Raw genomic sequence first — 20,209 nt, forward strand, 5'->3', positions numbered from 1 at the left:
CAGAATAACTGATCAAGCATTTCCAAGATGTTTGTAAAAGTGTTTTTTTTTTGTCTTTCATGGACAGTTGAAGAGTTCTTGTGAAACTTGCCTTGTGGTATTTGAAGAGTTGCCGTTACCGCTGAGTGCTGGCCCACTTCAAGCACTGAGTATAAATCAATTACAACAGCAAAAATGATTATTAATACAAACGTAAAGGTTCACGGTATAAACATAACCATGCAAAACAAAGTTATTAAAAAATACAAAGAAAACTGTGTAAATACAAATTTCAAACGTTTTCATTTTGAAGCACACTTACTTCCATTTTGTCACTTCTTTTTGTTTTGTCTAATGGAGTTTTGTCACCACTGCTTCTTTTTTGTCTTTTTCTTTTTTTGAATGGAGTTACATCGCTTGGTGCAATGGCAGTTTGTTTAAGAGGAAACTCTATAAGGCAGAACCTCAAAGAGGTAAGGATCACGAACTGTTAAATGATTAATTGAAGTTACACTTGACAGACAACTTTGATAGACAACTTCAAATGCTGATAATTGGACAAGTGAGTTTTTGATTGTCATACAGTAACTACAATCTCATTCGTTAAAGTTCTGAATTAGCACAATATGATTTGCTGAAGTCAAATTAGATTGACAGTTATCCCGCCTCTAGTTCCACTAATGTCTCCGGTGTGCAGCAATACCATTCTCAATATGGCAGCCCAACCTTCCCTCGAAAGCTCAATTCGATCCTTATCGGTACAAGGTGGAATTTTTTGTTAAATGGAGGAGTGAAAAAAAATTTTCACAAGGGGAGGATCAACAACACGAACCTCTGATGTTTTTACTAAGACACAGTTGCAATACCATTGAGCCACCTAATCGGGGTACTTAATGAGCGCCACACAACTGAACTACTACTACTGTTCTTAGCACAGCGGATATAAACCATATACTTTGTTAGACATATGCACGTTAAATCGATTTAATTGAAATGGGAGTATCATTGTTGTATTCTCCAAATGAAGACGAAAAAATTATATTTATAAATGTATACTATATGACATGCGGTTTTGAAGACAATTAACTATTGCATAAAAAGGTTTCACAATTTATGTAATCTTTTTATACATATAAAGTTGATATATGACAATATATCTTTTACACTATTTATCAGACAAAGGAAATCACAGCAATCCACAATAACAATAGTGAGTTCTCAGCAACTACCGGAATTGTCATTTCAGGCCGTCACTTAACTATATCAAATGAAGTGTGTAATGTCAATATGAAATACAAAATTTAACTAGAGAGTTAAGTGTCAGATAGACTCTCAAAATATAGAGCTCAATGCCTTTGAGTGTGTTGAGGCTTCACAAAGCCTAAAGCCTCCTTTAACTGCACATGTCTGCTCGGCATTTCTAACCATGAGTAGTTCATTTAGCAGTGCGCATGTCTGCTCAGTGCTTTGAACCAGGTGTCAATCCCAGTGTGCATGTCCGTTTGTGGCTTTGAATCACGCTTCACGCATCATTAACCAGTGCTCATTTCTGCTCAGTGCTTCTTATTCATCGAGCACCGTTTGAAGTACATATGGCATCAGCAGAGTTCAAAAACTCGTCAGAATTGCCTGGCAAAATAAATGATTGTGGATGATCAGTACATTTTAAATGATTGTGCCCAATAATATTAGTGACAGGAAACAAAATGATAAATTATACATCATAAAAAATGCCAACTTGTAGAATGCATAATGCTGCAAAGAAAGCTTTAGTAATATAGGTGACAACACCTCTCTAGCTATAACACTCACTTCTCATAAATATCCCCTCTTTGCTTTGTGTAATGTTTTCATGCAACGCTCATTTTTCTTCAGAACTGTATGTCATATAGTCTCTCTCTCTCTCTCTCTCTCTCTCTCTCTCTCTATATATATATATATATATATATATATATATATATATATATATATATATATATATATACTATATATATATATATATATATATATATATATGGTACATACTGTATTACACCTATTCTCTCTCATCTTCACTGGCTCTCTGCTCACTACAGAATACAATACAAAATACCGCTCTTAACATTTAAAGCTCTCCACAGTCTTGCTCCCCCCAACCTCGCTGATCTCCTACAGACTTACACTCCCTCTCGCTCACTCAGATCCTGTAATTTGAGAGTATTCAGTCTGGCACTATGGTGCAGCCTTAGTTTGTGGAAGACAGACAGAACTAAAGACATGAGCATAAAATGATGGTTGTCAATTTCAAACTGTGTTTCCTTGATGTGCTCCTTGAGGACAAACAAATCATCTGAACCAATCTCGGCCTGAACAAACTGATTGATCAAAGATACACTGACAGCTTGCCCTAATGTCAACTGTCGGATAACACGCTCAGCTACTTTGACCACCTTGACTGGACCCTCAGAAGGAATCATCAAACCTCCTTTGTTTTTTAATGTGAGCAAGTGGTAGCTTTGATCAAATGATGCCGGCACAGCATCTGTTACCAAACTAGCATGGCACACATCACAGGACAGCTTTCTCAAAAACCCATCTAAGGGCTACCTGACCTCCCACTGCTTTTTGAGGTGGATTTCTTTGGGAAACCTTCAAAGTTTGAGAAACAGCTAACAACAATCTACATAGTTAGTGACTAAATACGTTTAGCTAAAACGTTGTTTGGAGGCTAACTTGAACACATAAATGCATAGCTTTGCTATCTTAGCCTGGTGTAGCTAAAGTTAAGATTATAAAACGGGATTTTCTAATGGCTAAATATAACCAAAACAATTGTTCAGCCTTACATATGAAATGTAATCCCCGGGATCTGGTCTGGAGCGTCCAGCGGTTTGTACAATCCGAAGCAGCACATGCGTGAGGCATCTTTAGCCATTACTTCACTCCACAGTAGTGCCACTCGCAATATGGCGGCGACGTTGACGTACGATGCTGCTGGTCATGCGGCGTCTAGTAATTCTACGTCTATGATGTCGCTGACACGGTTGAAAGATATACGCATGCGCATAAAGTACAAGTTGGTGATGCGCCTATCTCTATGTATTAGTCATCAAAACGCTGTGAACATGCACAGTAATCCTAGACTTCGACAGGCTGCATGATTAGACAAAACACCTGTTAAGTTACATGGCGCACACCCAACGTTTTAATTTCGCTTTCAATGTTTTAGCAAACTGTCGCGTTGAGCAATGGTAGCATCCGAATGACGTCATCCAGGGCGACGGCTTCCGGGCTTCGGAAGCGCCGCCGCTGCCGCATTGCTTTCTGCACACGGCATTACAGGAGAGGAAGACTGTGGTGGATCGAGGCAGGAGTTTCAACGGGATTAGAAATAACATCGTCGCCGAGAGACAGACGGTAACTGCTTCGGGTTTGGGGCGCACTTATGGATGTGTGAGTTTTAATTCGCTCCACTCAGGTTTACCGCACGCGACTTGAGTGAGAGGGACGCGGCGCTTTTGTGTTCTTCAGCCCAGCAGCGAACTTTGACAGCACAATCGCATGTGAAAACTCTCGGCATATAATAAAATAGTAGGACCCGCGCGAGCATCTCAACATTCGGGTCACATCCCTGTGCTTTAATGTAATGCGTCCGCGATTGCACCAGTTCACTTTCACAAAAAAATCTTCCTGACACATTCGCTTATGCTTCGAGCCGCCCGCACGGCTTTAAATCCATCCAGTGCCACCGCAGAAACCAGTGTTTCAGCTGATAGCTACTGCTGAGTTTGTAGTCTCTTTCGCTCACAATCAGCTTTGAGCGCTCATCCATTTTATTCACTAGCGATTTCGGCCCATGATGATTGAAGGGTAAAGAGCCGGACTCCTGACATCTTTTCCTCACTTTTAGCTCTGTAGCTCTGCTGGTAGCCCAGTGATTAGATCCGGCACTCTGGGAGACAAAGGGTACATGTCCAGCACTTGTTGTCGAAGGTAGGAGAGTCAGAATCTTTCTCACGTTTTGGGCTGTCCAAGTTCTTTTAAAAAAATAAATAAATAAAGGAGCAAAAAACAACGAAGGCAAACGAACAAACTATTGCAGGTGGCTGTTTGTAGCAACCGTGGATGATGCTTTTTAATATTCCTGCCCTGAATAGGTACTCTGGGTTTCTTCCCAAATCCCAATAACTCCTGTTTTATTGTACTGGACCTGGGTGGTGAGGGGGAAGCTAAGTCCCATTTAGCAACTGCTTAATGTAACTTCATCAGGCACTGTTAGGTGAATACCAGTATCAGGAATAACATTGCTTTTCTGGGCAAGACTTCCTTTCATTTAATTAGAATATTCATGAGGGTCAATAATGTACTTCTCTACCCTGTTGGTTATGGTTACCCATGGCAGATTGGTTCATCAAGAGCACAAATCTCCAGACAGTGGAGATCTAAGGAAGACTGAGGTACACAAGGCCTACACTACACCAAGGTCTCAATACAGGGTGGTGATGCTATTTAATAGGAGTTTATTATTGTGTTAATTATGATGATATGTGTTTGTATGGAACGTGTACTTCCACAAGATGAAGTTGATAAACCTGGAACTTGTGGTTTCCAGTTGTTCAGTGTTAGAGATTTTAATATGAAACTTGTAAATACTCAATTAGACTTGTACCCTTTAGCTGCTGTCCTCTGTCATCAAGCCCCTTTGTTCAGACAGTTTATTTTGCAAACCCTCTGGTGACACCTAATGCTTTTGTCATACATGACTCTCAGTGAGTCTTAAAACTGTGAGGGCAAAAAAGGTGTTTTGACTGTGGACAGAGTCAGTTTATATTAGAAAAGAATTAAATTTGGAAGGTAGGAGATGATTATCATAATTAAAATTACACAACATTGCTGGTTTACTGGATATTTTACTACACATGATCACTGAGAGTGCAAATTTTGTTCTGTTTAAATTACGGAGGAAAATATTCAGAAATGTGCAGTTTTTATTTTGATGAAGTCAGACTTTGCAGTGAAGCAGGACCACCACACCCTTAACATTTGTGTTGATCAGCTCAGTTAAATGCAGGCTGCTGTTGGTTCATATCTGACTACTTATGGGGTACCTCAGGCTCCATTACAGTTGCAGCAAACCTCCATGTGGTAGTAGGTGAGCAGCCCTTCAGTTACCATATTGGCTTAAAGGTGTACAAACCTAACATTATTCAAAATGCCCTTCACCTATGCGACTTGGGAAACTCCTTTAATGCTGTCAGTTTAAATTTTATGAGGTAGACACTATTGCATTGTTTTTTTTTTTTATTTGCTGCATTGATTCTATGGTACTGATTGTTTCAATCCTTCATATTTTGTAATTTCTGTGAAACACCTTTTAATGGCATCTGCTGTAGCAAATGTGAATTGTTCACTCAGTTAATGATCAGTTTTACATTTGGTAGTTAATTAAAATAATTAACAGGATGGTCAGAAAGGGACACCAAATTAATGTAGGCGAAGTGAGGGATCTCAGTTTCACTTTCTAGTCAGGAAGCAAAAAAAAAAACAGATATCTGTGCAAGCTATGAACGAGGCTCATAAATCAGAAAAATTCAACATTAAACACCCACACTGTCTCTGTTTTCTTTCAGCATGGTGAGAGACTATTTCACAAATAACCCAAACATGCTTGCTACAATAAAGAAAGTAATACAATTTATTTACAACATAAGGATAATAGAAGATGAGTATATACAAATGTAGATATGGTGTGTGTGTATATTTGTGCCATACTTGTGGAAGAAATCAACATCTTAATTAACCTCATTAGCATTACATCTTTCCCCGAAAAAGCATGTAAAAAGTGTTGCATTTTTTTGGCTTGAAACATTACATATTTATTAAATCTTATCTTTCTACTGTAAAATGTGCAAAACACAAAGTACAAAGCCAGGAGTGCAGAAAGTATAATGATAATACCATATATACTATTAATGTGTGGTTTATATTTTGAAGTACGGTGAAATACACAGTTGGCACAATAGTAGCGTCATTCCTTGTGGATTTTCTTTCCAGACTGATGAGCTTTCGAACATCCCACTGCAGATTTTGCGATTTATACGAGCGTCACCTTCAGATTCAGCAGAATCACTTTCCATTTCACTGTCCGTTTCACTTCCATTGTCTGAAGACAGATTCACTTCATCATCACTGCTCTTATCACTGTCAAGAGTTTGCAACACCTGGGCTGCTGAAAACATTTCTTACAAGACGCCATTATGAGGCTAGCAGAAGACGTGTCTGCACCATTGCCTTGGTAACACTCGGGTCTGTCCCTTATACAAGACACATCTATATCATTTATCAAGTAACTCTCTGCACTAACACTACTGGCACTTTTACAGTCCGAGTAAACTTTGGGTGTTGGGCCTGAGTAAGACACGTCTATACAGTTGGCCAAGTGACGCTTGGTAGTAATGTTTTTAGCACCGTTGTTACAGTCAGAGTGACACTCGGGTCTAATGCTAAGTAGGATAAAGAAAGCAACTTATCCTTTAACAGGAAAAATCCGTAATTAGGCAGTAGAAAAGGCTGTTCGTCGATGTCATTTATTACTCTTTAGCTAATGCTTGAACAGAGAGCATTCTTCTACAGCATGATCAGAACAGTCACATATTTAAGGTGTAGGTCTATTTTATCTTCTCGCGGCTGCTCCCATTAGGGTTGCCTCAGCAGATCGTCTTTTTCCATAGTGTAGGTCTATTTTATCAGCAACTTAATTTACATAACAGTGTCAATCAATTCATATATTAGTCTGGTTGGTTCATTGGTTTACACCTAAATGATCTATTTAAAATAAGTATTTTGATACATTCTGGTTAGTGCTGGAAGGTATACCAGTTCATACCAAAAAACGTTTTTTATTTTTGCTATGATATGGATTTTTCTTATACCGCAATACCGGTTTAAATAGCCTTAACAACGTTTGGAATGTGGCGCAACGGGAAACTGTTTAAGGGTGGACCTTTTTCACTTATAGAGCACTAAACACATATGCAACAGAGTACATGCGTTAGTGGAGGTATTGAGCGGTGAAAATCGACAGAGAACATTCAGAAACTGAAACTGTAGCAGACGATAAAGAAGAACTTTTGCCAAAAAAAGGAGCCGTGTCTGTTTTCTGGAGATAAAAGGTTTTAAAAGGTAGAATATGGACCAAACAACTATTTACTGCAAATGCTATCGAGCTAAAGTTGTCGCCGGAGGCAGCAACACGAGTAATTTGCTGTACCACCTTAGCATGCTTTGGTGTACCATAAATGTATGGAACTAAGATTGGCACCCTCCACGTCCTCAGGTAAAACTGAAAAAGCTAGAGGACACACGATTCAGACGTCACTTGTAGACGTGTTTGCTAGAGGTACTGCCTACGACAAAAAAAGCAAGCGGTGGATCGAGATAACCGACGCCATTACAATCCATATAGCTAACGTGTCAGTGGGCAGAGATTGATAACATTAACAGAAAGTGTAGTTGGTTTACAAAAAATATTTACCATTTATTCCTTTTCTAAGACCTGTTCAATGCAATGCAACTTTTGACAAGCGCATCTGGATATTTTATTAAGTCTAAATGCCCCTTTGGATGGTTGAAAATATGTTGTCAAAATTATAGTTTAAGTCGTTTGCAAAATTTGTTCAATAAAAACGTTCTATATTATGACTGCAATTGTCATGCAATGTGGTTCCTTCTCTTCATTAGTGCCACCCCCTTGAAAGCTATCACTTTATGGTGCCATGCAAAGCTGTATTAATACGTGTGTGCACATTAAAATGTTTTTTCGTACAATGTACAATTCTCATGACAGTGGAATAGGCGGTTAATATCCAATCATGCATGGGGAAAAAAATTATCGTCGAATACTGTGAAACCAGTGTTATTTTGAAAAATACCGCCATATGGAATTTTGGTCATTCCGCCCAGCACTAATTTTGGTTATTCTTATACTCTTCAGGTTGAGCCTTGAAATTTCTGTGTATATAACTGTCCAGTCTTGTTGAGTACAGGTCATTCTTCTGTACATTTTGTGTATTATTTTTGTCTCTTTGTTAACATGATCTTTAATCTGGACTCCTGATATGCCTGAACAGGTTTCTGACATTTTTTAACCCTTTATGCTGTTTCTTTAAGATAAACTAGCCAACCCGCTACGCCGCATAATCAGGCCGCTTTTTAAATGATTTTTAAGCACAGAGGAAAAAATAAACATTTGAAAAATCCGTAATTTAATAAACCACCAAGAAAAGTAACATTGCAACAATGCACGCTACAAACCAACATACAATTGTCCTTGACTGAAAACCGGAGGAGCGCCGTCGCGCTTTCTCCCTCCAAAGCGAAGGATGGGGTTGAACGGCGCTCGTTCAGTACGCACTGCCCGCTTATGTGCCCAACCCCAACTCCCTACCTGAGTCGCTTTCGTCTGTGTACAGTCCACACGCACCTGTGAGTCACGTTGACTGTTAGTTTTCCAAACACCACCTCAGTCGGTTTCCACGTTGATTTTTCATTGTTCTTTGCGGTTCCGGCTGCTTTTTTTTATATATATAATCCTCCAAGTCACCCGATCAGGGGGGGCTTTACAAAGGGCAGGGACGTAATCAGTGCGAGCATATGACCCGCACGTACTGGGAATTTCTCGTTCGTGGGGAACAATTGGAAGCCACGGTCTCCATCACGAATGGGGTTCAACGGCTTATCCATGCCTCCCCGCGCTGGGTAGACACACGTTGATCCATTCAGTGTAGCGCGCGTGCAGTACCGGACATACAAGTGCATCACAGACCTGTTAATGCTCAATCTCACGTGGCTGAAAGCAACTTGTCCCTCTAAGAATTTGGACGCTGACCGCTGTTGGGTCGTGTAACCACGCGGTCGTGGGTCATAACCGAAAACTCGTTTTTTAAAGACTGCTCACTTCATTGTGTTTTAACCTCAGTTGTAAAGGAACGTTTTAAGGATCCCATGGGATACCCCTCGCAAACAGTTTTACACGCGCGCATATGGCGATTCACCTCCACGAAACATGCCTCTATTAACAGTCAACGTGGGTCGGAGCTGCATGTGACCTCTACGACAGACGAATATAAATGATGCCGGTTTTCTGTGTCATCGCGTCCGAGTTGGTGGGCGTGGCTCTGTGAGTTGTTGTCGTATCCAATGGTCTTGGAGTTGGTGGGTGTGGCTCCTTCCTGCGTGCGCCATAGGTGTCTCACTTGTCGGCGGCTTAGTGAATCCACGCCCCTTCTGGCGTGCTTTCAAATGGTTGTATTGCCTTAGTGAATTATATATATATATAGATTCTATAGTAACCTCAAACTATTCTTCCTCGTACTACAGCTATTACAGTCCTATTTATAACCTAGCTCTCTGTTTGTAAATTTGCTTTTATAACATTTGTCAACTGGTAGACAAAATTCATTATCCAAATTGAAAACCTCCTCTTCCGTTTTTACTAACATTGCAACATGTCTGCCCACAGAGCCCTTTAAGTTGCCTGACAGCCCAGAGGATGAGGAGCACATCACAGTTGGAGCTCAGCAGTTCATATTATGGCATCTCATGTTCGCACTGTTTGAACGTGATGTGATTTTTTTTTTTTTGTTTGCCTTTTCTGTATTCCTGCATTAAATGTAGCATCCTCACACCATATCTAATTTTATTAGGGCTGCACTACTCCATAACAATTTAGTTGATGGCCAGGGGTTGCCCAAATCAAAACATGGACTCCTATCTTTCTGTTGTTAAGAATTGGTTTCAAATTTCATAATAAAGCCTGAACCACCACCCAATCAGAGTTGCTATGGGTGGGTTTACAGTTAGTCAAAGTACAAGGTGAATCAAACTTATTGTCAAAACTACACAGAATTAGTAAAGATAACTCAATGGAAATTCTGAAACAATTCAAATGTGTTGTTAATTACAAATTAAAAATGAAGCACAATCCACAGCTAAAAATCCCTGCAGACCTCCACCCCAAATGAAAGCTCAAATAACAAACGTGAAAAAGAAAATGGTGCTGATTGAAACAAAACTCTAAATGCCACCCCAGCTGATCAGCCATTCTAGTTTACAAGCCAATAAATACATCAAAACATTGGTGTCAAAAGCCACTGCTAAGAATAAAAAGAAAACCTGTCACTGTGTGATTAACATCTCATGGATGAAATATCAAGCAAAGTGAAGATCAGCACTCTGTTTGTCTGGCCTGCACGTGTGGTGGCAGACGGTTCAGTCAGGCACCTCACTGATGCCAAGGAGACAGCATAAGATAAAGGAGCCTGCATGGGACGGAAGGAAAGAAAGAGTAAGATTGGCAGGAAGGAGAGGAGAAGGCAGGAGGCGGAGGAAGTCATTGTGAGTGAATTAGAGAGAAGGCAGGCACCTCGGAGAACATCCCAAAGGAAGTGTGCAGCTGACACTCGGGGGCAGAAGGAAGCCACTCCAGTTGAGCGATATAGGATCTGCAGTGATGCTCTGCTCAGATGTAGTGATTCCGGGAGAAAGGCAGTGGGAGCCGCAGGGGTGTTGGAAAGCTCAGTGCGGTGTCCTGCGGGTGAAGCCATGGACCGTAGGGGTATGGCCCTGGCAGTAGGAGCCTGAGCCTGGGATTGGCATGGAAGGTTGGTTGAACCACCGATTTGGCATTTGCTTGGCTGCAAGGACCCGTTTGGGGTTAAGCTAAGGAGATGTTTGGCTTAAAGGGTTGCACCAGGGACTAGGATTTTTAAATAGAATATTCTTGCCAGGTTTTAACCTTATTTTTATGGATGTATTTATTTGGATTTTAACCTCCACAGATCACGTGTTTTTATGAGTTATTTATTTATGGTCTTTCCAGTACTGCAATTCTGAACACTGTTAGTTTTGATTGTTTTAACAAAAGCACTGATACACTTAAGCACCTACATCTATGTGAGTGTCTTTATTTGTTAGGCTCAACCCTTATGTACATTTTTGGCAGTGGTGGGTTCAAGAGTCTCCTAGAAGGGCCCGGTAGTATGGAGCAAACCCACACCATCACAGATCATGGCACCAGCTTTAATCTCAATCAGCCTGACTCTTCCACTAATTCAAAGTAAAACCAAGAGCATAAAATCCATTTAAAAAAACACAACCAGCTTAATTGTTTACCTTGCCTGCCTGTCTTGGTCCATACACGTGGTTTGTGTGGCCCAGGAAGGTAATCACCTCCTGATGACAACACTTAAATAAATAAAGGCAACACAAATGACACTTCAGATGAGCTTTTTCACAAACTGTGTGTCCTCCTGCGACTAAACTGACTAATTAACAAGCAGACCAGCACAACCTCACTCGCTAATGTGCTTGAGGTGGGTAGTTGTTTGTTATAATATTTCTTGAACTTCCTCTATAAAGCTAAATTCCCCCTCTGTACTAATAAAGATCCATCCATATGAATCTAAGTTCTAAGTAATGCTTACTTGTCTAACTTACCACCAAACAGACAAGACCACTGTCATTGATGACACCTGTCAGCCTGAGCTAGCAAACTCATTATTTCACCTGCTCATTTTTTTTCCTGTCACAAGCCATCTATTCCATCTAGTTAAGTTCCTACTTCATCCACCCCTTTCTGACATTTGAGGCCTGCCTTGTAAAAACATTCATCAACATAATTCATGACACAATTCTGGGACTCCAGCAGAACTGCATGTTTAATCCAAAAAGTGAATACTGCTGAACAACAACTGTGCCAGATGGTCTCCAGCCTGCTGGACCTTCACCATCTTTTCATCTTGTCCTACTTCTGTGTTGGAATCGATGTGGTTTGTCAACCTTCTCCAAACAGCTCTGTCCTGCATTTCCTCCTCAGTCAAACTTTTTTCTCTTTAGATCTTGTTTTACTTTATCTATGTTGGCCTCCCTCATTCTCTCTTTCCTTGTACTTCATTCCCATCACTCTTCTGCCCACATCTTCGTTGTCTCTCCTCCTTACATTTCCATATCACTTCACTCTGCTTTCCTGTACTTTCTTAGATATCTCATTCAGTTTTGTTGAACCTCTGATTGTCTCATTTCTTATTCTATCTTTTTTTGTAACTCCACATATCCATCTCAATATTCTCATTTCTTTCACATCAGACCTCTACTCTTGCGCACCCTTCACTGCTCATGTCTCAGCTCCATACATCATTGGTGGTCTTGCAAACCCCACCTTTAACCTTCACCTTAATTCTTTAATCACACAAGTATTACAGATGCTCCTGATACCTTCTTCCAATTGCTTCATCCACACTGCACTCTATTGATTATCTCTCCATCGAATTTTACATCTTGGGCTTTCACTGATCCACAGATATTAAAATTTATTTGATGTGAAGTGTGAGGAGTTCATGTCAAATTACTATGAACTGTCTGAGGTGTCATAAACTTTATCTGAGAGTGGGTGTTGTGAAATGAAAACCTAATGTCTTTAGGTCTTAATAAGGCAGTAGTAATAAAGTTAAATCCTGCTGTTTTCACAGAGAGAAAAGGCTACTTTTTGCTGTAACGCCATGATGGATGTGAAAGAGGAGACCATAAATGTTAAGGAGGAGGACTGTGAGTTGAAGTGTGTCCACCCTAAACAGGAGAGCCTGGGCATTAAGGAGGAAGAGGACGAGTATGAACTGGTGTTTGTGGACATTAAAGAAGAAGCTGAAGAGAAGTGTGTCAGCAGTGCAACTGACATCCAGACAAGTGTCAAGGAAGAAGACCTTCATTATGGATGTGAAAATGATGCAGTGACTGGGTCTGTCTTCTCTCATGGTGGACACTCTTCATGTCCTGAGCCTTCTGTCAATGTGAAGTCTGAATTATTATTAAAGTCTGACATAGAGGCAACTGAAGATGTTTCATCTCTTAGGACTCAGGAACATGAGCCACCACCTACAAAGAACACTAGAACAAGTAAGTGAAAAGTTTAAAACAGGTGAGAGGTTTAAGGGTGTTATAGGCCTAAAAGGGTAGTCTTGTAATGGAATGAAATTGACACTTTTTGTTGTGTGCTTAATGTAGTTTGAAAGCTCATCTATGAAGTTATATAATTTAACAATTTGATATTCTAACCTTATAATTGTAATTTTATGCAAATGCTGTACTCCACAATAGTATGATTGCAAGAAAATTTTGGGAGCCTTTTGGAGTTTCCAGGATTTCTGCATTGATTAAACGGTCTGGTCTTCAATTATGTCCCCAAAACAGACACACACAATTATCTTAAGAAGTCTAATATTTGTTATTAGTTTGTCATTCCATTTAGATATTTACAGTCCAGTCTGAACCCCTGTTTTTAGTAACTTGTTGGCCCTCCCAACCATTTCCTCCAGATGCTGATTGATTTTGAATTTTAGCCTATTCAGTCTTTTTTTTTTTAATTCCTTGACATCTCAGGGATTCCTTTCCTGATAATCTGTCTGCAAGTCATATGACATAGCTTCTCCATTTTTGCTGAGCTCTATACTCTGAATTTCCAGAACACAAGTTTCTGACTGCCTTTCTGTCATTGATTTCGTCTTTGCTTCAGCATGTTTTTTTTTTCTTTTTTCATCACCCATTCAGATTCTACTACTCTGACATTTTCTACTTGAAAAGATTTTATGTTCAATGTTCCCTTGATGACAGCAAGCTGTCCAGTCCCTGAAGTGTTGTGGAGAAATCTTCAGAAAAAAACGAGCACAGTCTTCAGAAAGGCAATCAGAATTTAGACTTTATTGCACAGCATAGAAAACAATTGCAGAGCACATTAACACTAGAATTACCAGAGCCCACAAAATAACTCGTAGATTCGTCCCACCTTAAAACACCTCACACCTCTTCGTCAGCGTCTTTTGTCCTTTAAATGTGTCGATAAGCAGCAAACAGCAAGCAGCCTGCTATCACATCCCCCACCCCGCACAGTTTTCTCAGCTCAAGTCTGTTTACCTGTGTGTCAGTTGTTTAGAGTTGTATAGAGTGAGAAGTCAAGCAAAATGACACCTTTTATAAATACTATAGCGTTATTTGTTATTTGGAACACTTGCATTTCATGTGTGTTCCGTGTCTACAACGATCTATGTAAACATATCATTAAAACAGAAACGTTTTTCATGTTTTAGTAATAATTGACAAAATATAGATATGAAGTGTATAATGTGTGAAGCCTGAATTCCAAATATCAAAGAAACACTTTTACAAAAGCTACAAATATAACAGAACGAATGCGCTTCCATTCAAAAATATAACTGCAGAAAAACAACCCGCATTAGGGTGTGACATTGACACGCAGTTGCTACGACAGCTTCAGTGGCGCAACGGTATCAACTGTTAACTGGTAATCAAAGCTTCACGGGTTCTATCCCGGAAGAGTCAGTTTTGAGAAGTGAGCTGCACGTATTCTTACTATTTTAGGATCAAAACATGCATTTGATTCCAGTCTGTAACAGCCAGTGTAATTTATGATACTTGTAAAGGTTAGCTTTGTTTTTTTTTTAATTCAGTTTTATTCTCTCAGCCACGTTCACGATCCCAACTCCAACCGCATCTGACACTGCTGCTTTCACATAGACGCGCTATAACAGAGGTTAACTCAAATCATGATGACGGTTCTACATCGGATCAAAAATGCACTTTTGCCATCGCTGTACTTTGTATATGTACATGGGAAGCTCTGCACTCTACTTGTGACTGTAGGAAGTAAGTAAAAAAAATAAAGGTAAATAATATTCAGTCTGGCTTTTATGTAAGTAACATATAAATGTTAATATTTTGGGCACATGTCACTTTATTTTTTTTTATTCAGTTTTATTGAGTGTTCCTGCTGCACTGAATAAGCTCACACCTTCTGGTGCACGATGTAAAAAAAAAATAATAAAGTGACGGTGAGATACGAAGAAGGCAGATTCACCAAATTTTGTGTGTCAGCTTTTATCCCTCTGTGGTGTTATGGGTCCACAGCTCGTTGAGAAAAGGCCATTCATTTTAAATAAACAATCACCGCACCGAGGCGGCTTGAGAGGCGTTGTTGTAGCGAGCCGCGGGGCAGTTGTCGATGTGGGCGTTTCTCACCGTGTGCACAGGTGAGGAACTGCCCACATTCGTGATTGCTCCCGTGGCTAATGCTACAGCTGTGATGGCCCCTCACGTTTTAAAAAGAAGCGCGAGTCGGTGTGGAGGAGAAAAAGAAACGTTCGGTGTAAAAAAAGGAGATGAGGAAAGAGGACGGAGGTTACAAAGAGCGAGGAAGCAGGCGGTGCGTGAGTGTGGTGAGCGCGCGATCGTGCGCTCATGGGCAGCTGCAAGGAAGCTGGGTGTTAGGCCGACACCCAGGCGCTTGAGTTGAGGTTGCTCCCGCTGAGCGACCATGTAGCGGGAGTGATCAGGTGAAAGCGACGGGCCGCAGAGAAGCTGCGGAAAGGCAGCGGAAGTCGGGAGGCTTGGTGGTGGAGTCCCCAACGTGGGCGACCTGGCCGTTGGTGGAAACCAAGTTCTCCGAGGCTGGGATGAGTGCCATACCGGAGCCAGGGATCGGGAGGTCTCCAGTCTCGTGAAAGTGTAGAGGAAGGCAGCTGCAGAGAGCGTCTTGCCTGCTGCTTGGCCCATATGGGATAAGCAGGTGAGACGCTAATAGACGATGCACCGGATTTGTTTGTTGTTTTAAGACTGCTTCCTAGAGAAGATTTTAACCTCTGGTTTTTAAAGGATTGTTTTTTGTCTAGTGTTTTAACCTCCACGTTTTTCTTTTTATGGATTATTTATTTAATGAACTTTGAAACTGCACTATTTATGGAACACTGTTTTTGTTGGTTTTAAATAAAAGCACTTTTGCACTTTCTACCTGCCCCTTGCTCAGTAATTTGCCTCCATTGACTAGCTCACTCGGTTACATTATCGACGGTGTTGGGTTCAAGTGCTTCCAACAGCAATGGGAGTGTGGAGCCAGAACCCACATCGTCACACCCTCCAGATCAGAGAATGTCCAGTTCGATCTTACTCTTGCATACAAAGGATGGTGCATGTGCCCAAAACATTAACATTTATATGTTACTTACATAAAAGCCAGATCGAATGTTATTTACCCATTTACCTTTATTTATTTACTTACTTCCTACAGTCACAAGTAGAGTGCAGAGCTTCCCATGTACATATACAAAGTACAGTGATGGCAAAAGTGCATTTTTGATCCGATGTAGAACCGTTGACATGATTTGAGTTTACCTCTGTTATAGCACGTCTATGTGAAAACAGCAGTGTCAGATGCGGGGAGGTTAAGGGTGTATTTGGGATCATGAACACAGCTAGCTGAGAGAATAAAACTGAATAAAAAAAAAAAAATAAAGCTGACCTTTACAAGTATCATAAATTACACAGGCTGTTACAGACTAAAATCAAATGTATATTTTTATTCTAAAATAGTAAGAATATGTGCAGCTCACTTCTCAAAATGGACTCGTCCGGGATCGAACCCGTGAAGCTTTGATTACCAGTCAACAATTGATACCGTTGCACCACTGAAGCTGTCATAGCAGCTGCATGTCAATGTCGCACTGTAACGCGGGTTGTTTTTTGCAGTTATATTTTTGAATGGAAGTGCATTTGTTCTGTTATATTTGTAGCTTTTGTGAAAGTGATTCTTTGATATTTGGAATTCAGGCTTCACACATTATACACTTCACATCTACATTTTGTCAATTATTACTAAAACATGAAAAACGTTTCTGTTTTAATGATATGTTTACATAGATCATTGTAGACACGGAACACACATGAAATGCAAGTGTTCCAAATAACGATATAGTATTTATAAAAGGTCTCATTTTGCTTGACTTCTCACTCTATTCAACTCTAAGCAACTGACACGCAGGTAAACAGACTTGAGCTAAGAAAGCTGTGCGGGGTGTGGGATGTGATAGCAGGCTGCTTGCTGTTTGCTGCTTATCAACACCTTTAAAGGACAAAAGACGCTGACGGAGAGATGCAAAGCGTTTTAAGGTGGGACAGATCTACGAGTTTTTTTGTAGGCTCTGGTAATTCTAGTGTTAAGCCATCTCAGTTCATGAAGTGATCCCGGTGGTTTGGGCGTGGCTTTTTTTTATTCCAGTTCTAATCACGAAAACATAACCATTTTGTACATAATTCTCATCATTCACTTTACATGTTATCTTTGTAATAATGACCCCGTGCTGTACCTGTTTTTATAACCTATATCTCGCCTCATATATGTCTTTCCCTTAATAATAATTAATCTTTTCATAACAGTTATTAGGACTTCAAGGTCATTTTTGCTGCCTGGCCTGGAGATGACCATCATCTGATCATGTTTTACATTCCTCACATTCCCAATCTTGAGCCAATAAAAATTGGAGGCCTTTTAATTGATCAGCCCTCATCATTAAGTTGTAACCAGGATGACCCACATATGAAAAACTGAACTGTTCACTTAATACTTGCTTGTTGCACCAGCATCCAGTAAGACTAAAATCATAGACAGCTGTGCTAGTAAGTGCAGCACATAGCTTTTCTGAGAAGAGCTAAGCTGCTGGAGTTGGAAGCAGGCAAGCAAGCACAGTGCTAAAGCCTTTTTTAATGAGCCCTTAAATTTTTATATTGCTCAAAGCAACCTGATATAGTATGCTTTTTTTACCTTGATTAATTGAGGTATTAATTCATGGAGAAACATTTGAAACAGTAACTTAAATGCTATCTAGAATGTATTTATACATGCCTATGTTGCAGCCCATGAGCAAAGGAAGTTGTGTCATCAGCCAGTGGCGTGCAGCCACATACAATCTGACTTACCAATACAGGGGCTAACCTTGGTAATCAATTCTTAAAACTTCTTTTTAATTCAACCTACCTAACACAATACAGCTTGTTTTTCATCTGGTCATCTGAAATGTTTGTGAGCTTTTATATACATTTAAATGCTAAAATGTTTATATGTTTAAAGTGTTTATTTTCTAGTGTGCAAGTTTACTTAGTTTCCTTTAAATTTTGGGGGCATTGAAGGCTTTTCCAAAAACTTGTTTAGACTTTGATGAGTCAATAGGCCAAGCAGAGTCGCCATGTTCCAAAACAAAAACTTGTTTTCTCCATACCCTGAAAAACATAGCATCCTTGGTCCTTAAAAAACATGGCAATTGAAAAGCAAACAATAATAATGCCTCATTAAGCCACTTAAAAAGATGTTGAGCAACTCTTTTCTCTATCTATCTATCTATCCATCCATCCATCCAAGTGGGAAGCTGAAATTTCGCATGCTTATTCCTTACAGTGTACTTACAAAAGTTATGTATGTTTCATGTACTGTTGCAATGGGGATACCCCCTAAACTGTATGTATAGATAGGAGAAACCCCTCCTCACTATTTCTGCGACTTCCAATATATGTAGGAAGCCCGGATTTCCCATGCTCATCATTTACACTGTAGTTACAAATATTAAGTATGTTTCATTTTGCGCCATGCCCCATAACGAACTTTCGAAAATAATATAGTCTCTCTGGCGGTTCTCACCATTATGCCGTAAGGAACCTTTTTGCGTTTCATTCCTTATCCTTCTATATAAAAGCGGTCGGGATTGTCCTTCCGTCCCGTTAGTGCTCTGGGCGGAGTTTCACACGCCCTGTCCATTTTGCAATGCACGATGGGATTTGTAGTTTTGTTTTTCCAGGTAAAAGATGATTTTCTACTCCAGACTGTGTGATATCTTCTTCTTCTTTCTTACTATATAAAAGCGGTCAGGATTGTCCATTCAGTCCCGTGAGTGGAAAGCGTAGCATTATTCCGCTTATCACAGACTTACTACTTGCAGCTTGCGGTACGAAGCGACATGATGTGAGCAAAGTTCTGGTGCTCCCATTGTTCCCTTGCTTTTGTGCGCGATGCACTGGAAAATAGACAAAATTATGTCTCTGGAAATAATTAATGTTGATGAAGTACAAATGCCACACCGCGTAGTAAATATCAGGGGGGTTCAATATAGAAAAAAAGTTTAAATTTCATCACAAAAATAACAGAAACTACGAGTATTAAAGTAATACCGCTCAAATGCAATATAACCACATTAATGAGTTTGTATAAAATATCAAATTGATCTACATATTGAATTGCCTTAAGAAGTGGTCAACTTAAAAGTCGGTCACCTTAAAAGGCGGGTCAGCCTAGTTTCCATTAACAGAGGATTTATTTCACAGCAGAGACACACAAGGGCTGCCCCTGGTCCCCCTTCCTTTTTCCGCACTGCCGCTGTCCATGCACCTACCACGTGGTTGGCTCTGTGCCTATATACATTAATGACATCCCATGCTCATGTGCCTCCTCACTCTCTTCATTGCTTTACTCAACTGTTCATTGTGCTAACTGCTCCCTTCTTCTTTACTCCACCACTTCAATTGTGGAAGGAGTGCTCACTCTTCTTTCAGACTACCTCTAAATCTCACCCATACTGATTCCCCCATGTGTAACATATCCAAGCAGAACACCATGGCACAAGTGCTGCCCGATTATAATAATAATAATAATAATTCTTTGCATTTATATAGTGCTTTTCTTACTACTCAAAGCACTCGGCAATTGCAGGTTAATGGCCTTGCTCAAGGGCCCAACAGAGCAGAGTCCCTTTTGGCATTTATGGGATTTGAACCGGCAACCTTCCGATTGCCAGTGCAGATCTCTACCCTCAGAGCCACCACTCTGCCACAACAGATCCCAGTCGTACAGTACTGTAAAATGAATCGGGAGCAGATCAGCATAGCGAATATAATCACGGAGACAGATCATCCAAGGTCATAGATCGGCAGGTACAAAGAAATATTCATAGGTCTCATCCTGCGATCCACAGACTCAGCTGTTCCCAGTCAAAGTATTGTCCATAAAAACTGTAAATATTAAGCCAAATCCATGCAATTCAAGTTGGCTGTATCCACGAACTATACGTACAATAAAAGAAATAAAACAACCGTGAGAAAGTGTAGAATTAAGGCGAATTTTGCGAAAAGTTTTGTTAACAGGGAGGAGCGGCAGCAACTTGCGTGCGCCAGCGTCCCCTCACCTGCCACACCATAAGCTCATTGTATGGGATGAATGCACCATGGCACACAGAGAAGGTGTTGAGGCTTTAGACAGGACTCTACAAGAGATCAGAAACACGGCAAAAAGGATGGGAGGCGTGACAGTCTTGCTGAATGGAGACTTCCAGCAGACCTTACCAGTTGTCCTAAGAGGAACACGCGC

At 40.3% G+C, this 20,209-nt stretch overlaps 1 protein-coding gene across 1 annotated transcript in view; it reads left to right on the plus strand.

Moving 5' to 3' along the window:
- Window positions 1–3,141: 3,141 nt before the first annotated feature.
- The window catches only part of LOC120534479 (zinc finger protein 585A-like), a 349,597-nt gene continuing 332,529 nt past the window's right edge, over window positions 3,142–20,209 (plus strand). Inside the window, exons 1-2 of the mRNA XM_039762072.1 lie at window positions 3,142–3,375; window positions 12,486–12,909. Of these exons, the coding sequence (XP_039618006.1) occupies window positions 12,516–12,909 (394 nt within the window). The 5' untranslated portion in view covers window positions 3,142–3,375; window positions 12,486–12,515. The remainder of the gene's footprint in view (window positions 3,376–12,485; window positions 12,910–20,209) is intronic.

The sequence above is a fragment of the Polypterus senegalus genome, chromosome 8, assembly GCF_016835505.1.
Source record: "Polypterus senegalus isolate Bchr_013 chromosome 8, ASM1683550v1, whole genome shotgun sequence".
Taxonomy (NCBI): Eukaryota; Metazoa; Chordata; class Cladistia; order Polypteriformes; family Polypteridae; genus Polypterus; species Polypterus senegalus.